The sequence below is a fragment of the Lepeophtheirus salmonis genome, chromosome 1 (assembly GCF_016086655.4).
Source record: "Lepeophtheirus salmonis chromosome 1, UVic_Lsal_1.4, whole genome shotgun sequence".
Taxonomy (NCBI): Eukaryota; Metazoa; Arthropoda; class Copepoda; order Siphonostomatoida; family Caligidae; genus Lepeophtheirus; species Lepeophtheirus salmonis.
In genome coordinates, this window is record NC_052131.2 from 25,245,797 (window position 1) to 25,257,607 (window position 11,811).

An 11,811-nucleotide genomic window follows, 5' to 3' on the forward strand; every position below is an offset into this window, starting at 1 on the left:
AAATGAACCTACTTTTGTAACACAACGAGCCAGTTCAACCATTGACATTACAATTATGAATCAACATACTTTAAAAAAGTTTGAGATTAAAGGATGGCATGTAGATCTGCGACCAAGAATGTCATATCATCTATACAAAGTTTTTAACTATAGAAAGTACACGCCCATTGCTGAAAAGTCAAGAAACTTCCAAAAAGTTAACTGGGATATATTCAGACGTCCCATAGAAAATGTGTGACTACCTGAAATACTTCTCTATGCAAGTGTGATAGACCAAAGTGCGGATTCAATATATGATGTTATGATAAAGGCACTTGACATTGCTGTCCATTAAGAAAACAACATAAGCCAAATCAGTACCATGGTGAACAAAACATTTGCCAGCTTGAGATACAAACTCAACAAACTCGAGCCTAAGTGTATTACAGCGCACACCTAAAATCAAAAATCTCACAGTACTCAGAAAAGGGAAGAAGGATGATACATGGAGACATTTCTGCAGTATATCTGAAAGTGCTAAAGATATTGCAAACCTTATCAGAGTTCAGAAACGAAACGAAGACTCAATTGGTCTCCTCAAAACAGATAATGGATACGCCCAATCACTTGCTAAATCCTTGCAAATACTAATGGAAACTCATTTCCCTGTCTGCAGAATCAATACCAGCTGAGTTATATAATTGTGAGAAACCAACTTTGACATTGACCTTATGGAAGTTAATTGGGTCAAAGAATCATGGAACTTCTTCGAACCATTTAAAATTTCAGCACCAGATGGACTTAAACCAGTTGTACTACAACAACTTGGGGACGACTAATCCATTACGTCTCTGAGCTTTACGGAGTGATTCTCAGCAATATACCAAGGACCTGGCAAGAAATGAAAGTTGTATTTCGTGCAAACCCGGTAAAGACGACTACAGCTCAGCAAAATCATTTAGACCAATCACCCTCTCAAACTACATTTATATATGGATGGAAAAGTTATGAAATATGCAACACAAATGAAGTACCTAGGTGTGGTGTTTGATCAAGGACTCACTTGGAACGAGCACCTGAAAGAAAAAGCTGCAAAGTGTTCCCGTATATGAAACAAGGCAAAGTCAGTCATAGGGCAAAAGTGGGGCTTAACCTCAGATAAAGTTCACTGGTTCTACGAAGCCATGATCAGACCCATCATCACCTAAGGGTGTCTTGTATGGGGGGACACCATCATTGCAAAGAAAGGTGGAATAAGGAAATTAACCACCATTAAGAGAAAACCACTCTTGAGCATGACTCATACCCTCTGATCAACACCAACAACAAGAATAGAGGCTGTGTTGGGGATAACTCCCCCTGAGCCTTTACATACAAGCGCAAGTAACGAAGTCTAGAGTACCTTGGATGGCGTCGGTGATCTTCCAAGGCGTCGTGGGTATCCTTTCCCATGCAATAAAATACTGGATCAAGTTGAATTGAATAAAGTAAGTGACTATCGTATCTGGGTCGACAACTGTCAAGTTGAACACCCTGATACAATTATACATATATACATACGAATCCAAAGATGAGAAAGGCAACAAAGGTGCAGGATGGACTATCACTTCAGGTGACATTTCAATTCATCAATCATCAAATAACGAATCATCGGCCTTCCAAGCAGAAACCCCCATCACACAGTCAGTGTAACTCTTCGTAACCAAGGCAAACCACCAAAAAAACATAATGATTCGACCGAATTCTCAACTGGCAATTGCTACTATTCTAAATCCGTTACCAAAAAGTGATACAGTTAAGAAGTGCAAAAAAGTATTAAACATCGGAAAATGTGAAATAAACATATATCTTGATTGGTGCAAAGGCCAATCAGATATTTCAGAAAACGAATTTGCAGACTATCTTGTAAAGAGTAGCACTGTAAGTAAAACTCGTCTGTGCGTTGGAGCACCTCCTAGCTACATAAAGAAGGTGGTGGGTGACTTTTTCTTCGAAGTTTGGTGCAACAGAAGCAGGGAAGATCAAAGAATGAAACATACACATCTCATGTTGAAGAAGCCAAAACAAAAGAGGACCAAACTTTGCGTAAAAGCATGAACTTACTTGTTCAAGCCTACATAAGTCATGGGCCATTTTTGGCTCAACTGAGCAAATGGAAAAGTACAAGTGTAATGTATAATATTTGCATGGAAGAACCACCTTATCAACAGATGTCCATCGCTCTCATATGAGAGACACCACGCCATACAAGAAGAGGATGAAGATCTTCGTATTCTTAAATATATGAAATGTACAAAAATGAAACAAATCATCGATAATAACTACAAAATAAAGTAGACTTAAGATCAATTTCTGCTGTAGTAGCAATTATACCTTTGTGTGGTCGTGTTCTTTGCCATATGTAATGTATGCATTTAAAATGCAATTATAGTCAACATATTGCAAGTTCAATTGTGCCGTTCCATTTGTGACAACCATACATTATTTGCAATAGCTTATAATAACCCAAATAATTGGTTAAATAAAAAATAGGTTTAAAAAAAAATCATTTGTCTTTTGGTGTGCTTTGGACACGAAAAGATTGGGAACCACTGTCTTAGAAGACATGTATTTACGTGGTTTCCTGCACTGCTAGTAGCAACAGAAAAAGTAATACAAACTTAAATTACCGAGCGGAAATTTGAGTTATTTTATCGATCTTCTAAAATGATGAGCGTACTCCCGCTCAAGAACTTTGACCGCCACTCACTAATACTTTGCTGATGTCCAAATGTGAAAGTCCAGTGTGGAATGGGCATGTTAAAAAAAACCCGAAAATTAACATGGTAACCCTAATAATTTGAAGAATGTTTCGGAGGAGAGAAAGAATAATGCTCATGACGTTTCATTAGATCGGTTACAATCAGCTGTGACAAGAGAGGAAGGAAAAAAGGATATAAACAAGGACATTTGTTAGAATTACTCCATATGTCGATCCCCAATTCTACTCTGAGTCCAACAAGGATTTCTACAACAAATCCTCAGGGTTACGTGCTGTCTTTTATGAACATACACGAACATTCAATCAGATTTTGAATATATTTAGAAAAAGATGCTCACTACTAAGGAATTAAATAATAATGACGACTGCTAAGGAAAATAAAATTCGTTCGTTATACTATCAATTACAAATTAACAGGCCAGCTAAAAAACACACTGATGTCATATGAAAAAACTCTATAAAAATCTGGTGCAAGACTTTTCGACAGCTCGGATGATTGACAATATTCCAATGTTGTTGTCGAAGAATGCTGTACAATGAAGATGGAAGATGATTACAAAAATTATTTGAATTAAATTTTACAAGGAGAAAGTGTTTGTAAGGGGTTTCATATATTGTACAGACACAACAACTTAAGAATGATACGATGTTCAATCATATTTTTCTAGGAGTTGTACCTGTGGCGGAAGGCAATATGATGTTTGATGGACCTGAATTAAGCGTGCGCTCATTCCAATGAATAGATAATAGATAGTAAATTCGTATTTAGAAAACAGTTTTTTTTTTTCATGTAACAAGTATTAAATAGTTGTCTCCAGTGCAAAAAGGAAGATAGAAGAATGAATCGAGGGTAAGAGGAGTTATATTTCCCCCATAATCAACAATTTATTATGTACAATAAGTACACACTAGAGACATTTATAAATGTCTCACAAACTTTGATTTATACATGGAATTATTCATGAATAATGAATACATAAATATATGTAATAATATATTTATGTATTTCTTATAGAAGAGTGTATTTGAAACACAGTTCACAGTTCAGTTTTTAAGTACCTTCATTCATGATATAATGTAATAAATCATTGGGAACAGTTGTGACACTTTTTGTGTTTGGCTCAATATCCCCAGGCTGGTTTAATTTAGATTCACCAAATTCTAAAAAAACATAACTACAAAATGATTTAAGTTGATTTAAATCTTACCTCAAAAAAGTCTGCTATTGTTTGAGTCTATTTAAACCGGTGGTACCGACATTTCAAATTTACGAATAAATAAACGAATTAATCTACGGATTAATTCAATAAATATTATAACTATTAAAAGGGAGATTAAAGTCATAGGAGCCCTCTCTGGTGCTAAGTGAGCAAACCCATGTTCAAAGGGCGTCCGCAGGTTTATATTGTAGGAGAGGGGGCTCTGTTATTGGGGGAAACATCCAAGAATCCAAATTTTTGTAAAAAAAATTCTAAAATCCATAGTAATTCAGAATATTTTTTAAAAAAAAAAAAACCCATGCTATTCACAAATTTTTTCAAAACCCCCTCTTATTCACAAAACATTTCAAAAATTAAATTTTTTGAGACAAAATTTCAAATATTAAATTTTTTTTTAAATTTTTTAACAGTTGAGAAATAAACTCTACAAAACTATTCACCAAGACTAACTCAAATATGACTACTTCTCGCGAAAATATATGGGAATGTCCCTAAGAAAATTGATCAAAACCCCGCTTTAAAACAACCCCATAAAAACATAACCCACCCCTTTTTTAACAAAATTTTAATATCTGTACAAATAGCACATAAAAACATTCTAAATCTATAGTTTAATACTACACTTACTATCCAATAACTGGGCAACATAATTATTATCCCTACCAATAAAGAAACAAATGAATTTATGAACCCATTAACAATAAAACCTCGAGAATAAAAAATTAATTTCCAACAAGCTTTATAAACTACGAATATGCCAGAGACCTTTTTAAATATATCTATATTTTTTTTATTTTGCCAATTCGCCCTCTCCTCTTAGGGGCGTCTGTAGGATTATATATGTACATATTTTTTATTTTTTTTGTGGGGGGCTTGTTTTTTTAAAAAAAATCCAAAAATTTCAAAAATCCATAGCTATTTAAAAAAAATTTAAATCAAATTATTAGGAAAAAAATTTCAAAAATCCACTGCTGCTCACAAAAAAAATTAAATATTTCAAATATTTTTTGATCAATAGATTTTCACAGAAAATTAAATTTTTTGGAAAAAAATCGAAAATTACATTTCAAATATTAAATTTTTTTGAATTTTCTTCCCAAAATATTATCTTTTTTTTCTGCAGCATAATTTACCCAATTGACGAAAAAAAAATACATGTAAAAAGCAAATATTCCTTAATTTGGTGGAGGTGGGCTAAAATCCTTGCAGCCCACACCCTATGGACGCCCCTGCCCCCTCCTGTTGACTATTTCCTATACTTATTTTAAAACAAGCAATCAGGGAAATACTACTATTCTTAAAATATTTTATATATGTATATACATTTTTTTGTATGAGTTACAGATTAATTATTTATTCGTGAAGTAACTATACAGTCCGTAAATTCTTCATCGGAGAATGTCCAAACAAAACTGTTGATGCTTTTAAGTAAAGAATAGCATCTCCTCTTTGACTTCCGCCCAGCAGCCTTCACAACTCTTGACACGTTGTATTTTACAAAAATCGAACCACTAATTGAAAAAAAAATCTGCCGGATACTTGGTTATAAATTTATTATTATATAAGGGAATAATTAAAAGGAGGAAAAACCCCGTCATTGACGTCACGAGGGATCAATTTTACCTTCTTTAAGGACCCACAAGTGGGACTGGACTAAGCCGCGGTCCTAAATAAGGACCTACTCAACACTAGTTGTATGTTTGTTTGAATGTCACCGGATTAGCAAGTCTTGTCTTTGTGTAAAATATATAAAACGGGTACATCCTAGTATTCTATATTATTAAAGTTTCATTGCTGCCTAATAACTCCGGGTAATGCTGCATACTACCGCTAGTAAAATCATAAAGAAGAATAAATAATGCTAGAAGAGTTGAAACACTTGTTGCTAATCTCCTCTATGCAGTAAGCGTTACATGCTTATCTCAAATTTTTCCACACTAAGTGAATGTTTACTTTTAATAAAATTATATCAACTGATATCAAAATAATCAATCAGTGGCTTTTGCAGGATTATATTTTGGGGAGGGCTTGTGTTTTTCAATTTATAACCTTTTAATGATTAAGTTTTAATATATTATAGCTGATAAAAAAATATTTTATAATATTTATATTATAAATCATCGATTAGAGTCATGGGTCGAAGAAATTCACTACCAAAAAACTCTTCTTCCCTTTTTTGGGGGCAAACATGATGCTTGATATGAAGTGTTCATTATGTCTTCAGGTTTATGTTCATTATGAGGTTAAAATTTGCAAAATGACATTTCAAACATTAAATTTTTGCAAAAAAAAGTTCAAATATTAAATTTTTTGGAATTTAAAAAAAAAAAGTCGTAGTTATCCACAAAAAATTTGAAAAATTCAATTAAATTTGTTGAAGAAATTTTTTGTTGAAAACTATAGCTATTCAGAAAAATATATCAAAAATTAAATTTTTATCCTTAATTTTTTATCTCTAATTACATTTTTTGGAGAAAAATCTCGACAAATTAAAGGTAGATTTTTGGAAGCATCAATATATTTGTAAAAATGCTGCCTATTTTTTCTTGTTTTTCCAGTAAATTACATCATTTTAAGTATTGTTTATTTTGCTTCTACTTGTATTAATAGTTAACACTCACTCCTTTTGGAAAAAATTTAGATATTGTAACACCCAGTGTAAATTTGACATTTTGCACTTGGTGTTCCAATTTTCTTCACATTATTTTTCTTTGTTAATTTGTTTACATAATAAACGCTTCATATCAAGTATCCTGTTTTCCGCAGAAAAAGGGATGAAGAGTTTTTTGGGAGTGAATTTCTTCAACCCATGACTCTAATCAATGATTTATAATATATTTTTTCCTCAGCTATAATATATTAAAACTTAATAATTAAAAATCATGAAAAATCTAGATATTTATTCAACAAAAATATTATTTGTTCGAATTTCTAATTCAAATTTGAGATTTTTTAAACTGTTGCAAGCCGGGAAATTTGATGAGACGTATACAATTTTCGGGAAAACGATTGAGTTGTATGATCTTAAAATATATTCAAACAATAGCAGACATATTAAGTTTATATTTGTTTATATTTAGTGAGACTGAGTTCAACCAACACGGAGTAATTGAGCCAAAAATAAATAGTGTTGGAACTCTCATCTGTCTCCCCTACTTAACAAAATGTGAAATGTGGTTGTATCCATAGAAATAAAACGCTTTTAATAAAATATGACATGTAGACAGTAGACTTAGTTATTCGAGTATATGTATCGTGAGTTAATGTTTTGTCTGCTATTTTTTCACTATGGTGTTATCACACGTCACTTAAACAATGAGTGACGTCATATATAAACACATCCCTAGAGCCGTATCGCAGCTTTGGCTTTTTCAGTATTATTTTAAATATTTAATATCGAGTAAGTAGTAGTAGGATTTAATTAATTTATCTGAATATTATCTCATTAATCACTCTAGATTCTGTGATATGAGTGGATGGAGCGAAGCAAAGGCAACAAATGTCTTTGATCAAGCTCATCATGTTTCGAGAAGTAAACGTGGACAAGTGTTGGGTGAAGGAAATGGGTTCCGAGGTTGCACTATATGGTTTACTGGATTGTCTGGAGCTGGTAAAACGACAATAGCTTTTGGATTAGAGAAATATCTATTATCAATGGGTATTTGATTATAAAAAATTATTTACGTTTTTTGTAATGAACTATTTGATTCTAATGAATTAGGGATTCCATCCTATGGTTTAGATGGTGATAATATGAGGCGTGGATTGAACAAGGATCTGGGATTTACTTGTCAAGATAGAGAAGAAAATATACGACGAGTCGCCGAAGTTAGTAAGCTCTTTGCTGATGCTGGAGTTGTATCCCTTGCCTCTTTCGTATCCCCTTTCAATAAAGATCGGCAATTGGCAAGAGAGCTGCACAACGAGTCAGATTTACCCTTTATTGAAGTTTTTATTAACACTCCATTAGAGGAGTGTGAACTCCGAGACACAAAAGGCCTCTATAAAAAAGCTAGAGCTGGTCTAATTAAAGGTTTTACTGGAATTGATCAGGACTACGAAAAACCTGAAAACCCAGATCTAATGATCAAAACACTTGGTCGTAGCATTGAAGAGTGCGTCTATGACGTCGTCGAAGTTCTTGAGAAGCAACAAATAATTCCCAAAACAGAGAGTAATCCAAATAGACTTAAAGATTTATTCATTCCCGTGGAAAATAAAGACTCTTGGCTGTGTGAGTCTAAATCATTTCCTAAGGTTCAGCTCACAAAATTAGATCTTCAATGGGTTCAAGTGCTATCTGAGGGTTGGTCTTGGCCCTTAAAAGGATTCATGCGTGAATCAGAGTATATTGAATGTCTTCAGTTCAAATGTATTCACAGTCATAGTGTGAATCAGTCCGTGCCAATTGTACTCCCTGTTAAAGAAAAGGAGCTCTATGAAGCTGGGAAATCCGTCGCTCTTATCTATGAAGGTCAAATCAAGGCAGTTTTGAAAAACATTGAAATATATGAGCATCGGAAAGAAGAAAGAATCGCTCGTACATTCGGTACATCTCATCCTGATCATCCATACATAAAAGTGGGATTATAATACCTAATACTTGGATTAAAAATCTTAAGTCTGGTTAATTTTTTTATACATATTTTATAGATGATAAACTCCTCAGGAGATTGGTTAATAGGTGGAGATTTGGAAGTATTTGAACGTATTCGTTGGAATGATGGACTTGATGAATATAGACTCACTCCATTGGAGCTTAGGAATAGATTTAAATCTATTGGTGCGGATGCTATTTTCGCTTTCCAACTACGAAATCCTATTCATAATGGACACGCTCTACTCATGACAGTACTTAATAATTAATTTGTGTTAAAGGGCTTTCCATTCTTGGGTGTTTTACAGGATTGTAAGAATCAGTTGAGAGAAAGAGGTTATAAGAAACCGACTTTACTACTACATCCCTTAGGTGGCTGGACCAAGTCAGATGATGTACCCCTACATGTTAGAATTCAACAACATCAAGCCATTATGGAAGATAATATTTTGGATCCCTCAGATACTGTTTTAGCAATATTCCCTTCACCTATGATGTACGCAGGCCCCACAGAGGTCTGAGTTAAATTTTTCTTCTTCAAATGCTTTTATAATTAATTATCTTTAAAGGTTCAATGGCATGCCAAGGCAAGAATGAATGCCGGAGCTAACTTTTACATCGTAGGAAGGGATCCTGCAGGTATGCCTCATCCAGGAGTTCCTGGAACCGATCTATATGAAGCAACTCATGGGGGTAGAATTCTTAAAGCTGCTCCTGGTTTAGATCAATTAGAAATAATTAAATTTCGTGTTGCCGCATATGATACAACTCTTAAGTCTATGGCTTTTTTTGAACCAGAGCGAAAACAAGATTTTCTATTTATTTCTGGAACTAAAATGCGTGCCTTTGCTCGGTCGGGAGATGATCCACCAGAGGGATTTATGAGTCCTAAGGCATGGAACATTCTTAAAGAATACTATCAGAATATAAATAATTAAAAATTAATTATTATTATTTGAATATCACGTCTTAAACTTTTTGTTATTTGATCTTTTTATATAACTGCTTATTGCCTTTCATATCAGGATTTTTTATTTGTTATTTGCCGTTTTAAATTCATCAATTTATTATATATTTATAATTTTTTATCTATATAGTGCACGACGTTTTAAGTTTTATTTTATATTATTTTATGCATATATATATATATTTCATAACTCTCTCGCTTGAAAAAATATGTGTGATCTTTCGTCTATCCAAATACATATTCCATAAAATTATTATTGATCATATTTTCGTAAAACAAATCTCTTTTTCATTTTTAGTCCTCTAGATTTGGTTATGGATATATTAATATTGTTATATAAGATAATTTGTTTATAGTTGAGCCCGTAATGATTACGAAATGCAAGTCATGTGTATAATATACTTAATGTATGTAATTAAAAACGTTTATGAAGGATATCACATCTAGTATGTATTGATTGTTATTTTGCCACTCCTAGGAGGTGTCTCAATATAATGATATAATCATATTACCCAAATGAGATTATATTTGATTGATCGTAGTAACGTTACGTACATGTTTTCCACATTTAAGGTCAAATCATTATCATTCAGCAGCGATAGCCACGATCAAAGGGCGTACATACGAGTTGACATTCGAAACAGGCCCAACGTAACAATCTTCCCATTGATGACGTCATTCTTTTTTTCTCACTTCTCAACTATCATAATAATGGATTACTGATAGTTGAGTCAAATCCAAAGGATTATTTTAATTTATAATAAATATATGAATCCTGGTGCAAGAATATGAACGAAGGGGAGAAGTGGCGGATAGAGTTTGAAGCAGCTGAAAAACTATATGCGAATGCGCAGCATATTTTAAGTAACACTCCATCTAGTCGTAAGGAAACCGCGATTATTTCAACTCTTCATCGATTGAATGCGGCACGAGATAAGCTAAGTACGAAGCTTGCTTTGTTGGACGTAACTCCTGGAGAAAGAGCACGACGCGAAGAACTTTTAGAGACTCTTGGTGATAAAGGAAGACGATTGCGTGAAATGGCCAAATTCAAGGATAGGGAAAAGCTCTTGGGAGCTGAAGGACAAACAAATAAGCCCATCACGGATATGTCTCCCCAAAATGAAAATCTTATCTCTCAGGATCAGTATCAAATAATGATGGAACAAGATAAGGGATTAGACGCTCTCCACAACGTTATTCGTCGTCAGAAAGAAATGGCCCACGCCATAGGTAATGAAGTAAACACGCAAAATGAATTATTAGATGACATTGAGGATGGAATTGATCGTACAAGAGAAAGACTCATCAATACAACAGAAACTGCTCGAAATATCAATAGTAAAGGAGGGACCTGCAAATATTGGTCCATCATAATCGTTCTTTTTGTTATAATTGTTATACTAGCTTCTGTTCCAAATTAGTCCTGCTTAAAGAAATAACTAATTGGAATTGATGAATAATTAATTATTAACTATATGGTCTAAATGTTACATTTAAAAAAAATATTTCATCGATGTGTCTCTTACATTGGCTCCAATGATTGATTAATTGTATACATTCATATTTTAATGTCTCCTAATATTTACTTTTTTAATTTCTACCTATTTCATTTAATGATATGATGAAATGTATTTCTGTAATTATATTATGCTCTTATTATATCAAATTAAATTTTACAATGTCAATAAATTTAGCACCTGAAAAATTATTATTGTTAAAATAAGTAAACTATGTGTTCACTCATAAACGAGTGAGTGTTTTGTAGGGTAGGGTTTATTTGTATATATATATATATATATATATGCAAGACAACACTGGATTGGGATTGGAGGAACATTGAAAGGTATTCTCTTCACTCCTATTGCATTAGCGAGTATTTATCAGTGTGTATTGTGACTTCCGTGTATAACAATAGAATATAGTTCTCTGATAGAAAATATCACAGTCCACTTATTATTAATTAATCAACGTTCCGCCCAAACGAGAAAAGGGGAAGTAGAGCAGTCGAAGGGTTTCTAACATTTGGTCCTTTGAGCCGGATATCTTCAAAGCGAATGAGGACATCGATCCTAGTAACGGTAATCGCTGGATATTAAATACTTTGAAACCGTACGGAACAATCAAGTCGTCAACGCAACCTTTCATATTTAATTTATAATTCGTTATATTTCAATTTCAATTACATTATATATTAGTCTTGTTAAATTTAAGTTTAATAGTTGCTTTAAAGAACTTTGACTTGTTTTTTCCGATCATTATTTGGTGTTTGTCGTACATTTATATG

The 11,811-nt window shown here is 33.1% G+C and overlaps 2 protein-coding genes across 4 annotated transcripts; both read left to right on the plus strand.

The window, feature by feature from the left end:
* Positions 1 to 3,468: 3,468 nt before the first annotated feature.
* Papss (PAPS synthetase) lies at positions 3,469 to 9,964 on the plus strand. Of its 3 annotated transcripts, XM_040717646.2 has the most exons (7): positions 3,519 to 3,590; positions 5,305 to 5,717; positions 7,419 to 7,618; positions 7,682 to 8,541; positions 8,614 to 8,811; positions 8,866 to 9,072; positions 9,127 to 9,964. In XM_040717646.2, the coding sequence occupies exons 3-7, from the start codon at positions 7,429 to 7,431 to the stop codon at positions 9,493 to 9,495; spliced, it is 1,824 nt and encodes a 607-aa protein (XP_040573580.1). In that variant the 5' UTR covers positions 3,519 to 3,590; positions 5,305 to 5,717; positions 7,419 to 7,428; the 3' UTR covers positions 9,496 to 9,964. The 3 variants fall into 3 exon arrangements, with proteins under 3 accessions (XP_040573566.1, XP_040573580.1, XP_040573573.1); XM_040717632.2 differs by lacking the exon at positions 5,305 to 5,717 and having other exon boundaries at positions 3,469 to 3,590; XM_040717639.2 differs by lacking the exons at positions 3,519 to 3,590; positions 5,305 to 5,717 and adding an exon at positions 7,033 to 7,360.
* Positions 9,965 to 10,094: 130 nt separating this feature from the next.
* LOC121122634 (syntaxin-8) lies at positions 10,095 to 11,235 on the plus strand. The gene has a single exon (XM_040717671.2). It carries the CDS (start codon positions 10,313 to 10,315, stop codon positions 10,946 to 10,948), a length of 636 nt encoding a protein of 211 aa, XP_040573605.1. The 5' UTR covers positions 10,095 to 10,312; the 3' UTR covers positions 10,949 to 11,235.
* The last annotated feature ends 576 nt before the right edge of the window (positions 11,236 to 11,811 follow it).

What these genes read in the sequence shown, in the direction of transcription:
- LOC121122634 (XM_040717671.2), top strand. Translation starts at nt 10,313, where the DNA reads ATGAACGAAGGGGAGAAGTGGCGGATAGAGTTTGAAGCAGCTGAAAAA.
- Papss (XM_040717632.2), top strand. An exon ending in CTGATCATCCATACATAAAA is followed by an intron (nt 8,542 to 8,613) that starts GTGGGATTATAA and finishes CATATTTTATAG; the next exon opens with ATGATAAACTCCTCAGGAGA. An exon ending in GACACGCTCTACTCATGACA is followed by an intron (nt 8,812 to 8,865) that starts GTACTTAATAAT and finishes GGTGTTTTACAG; the next exon opens with GATTGTAAGAATCAGTTGAG.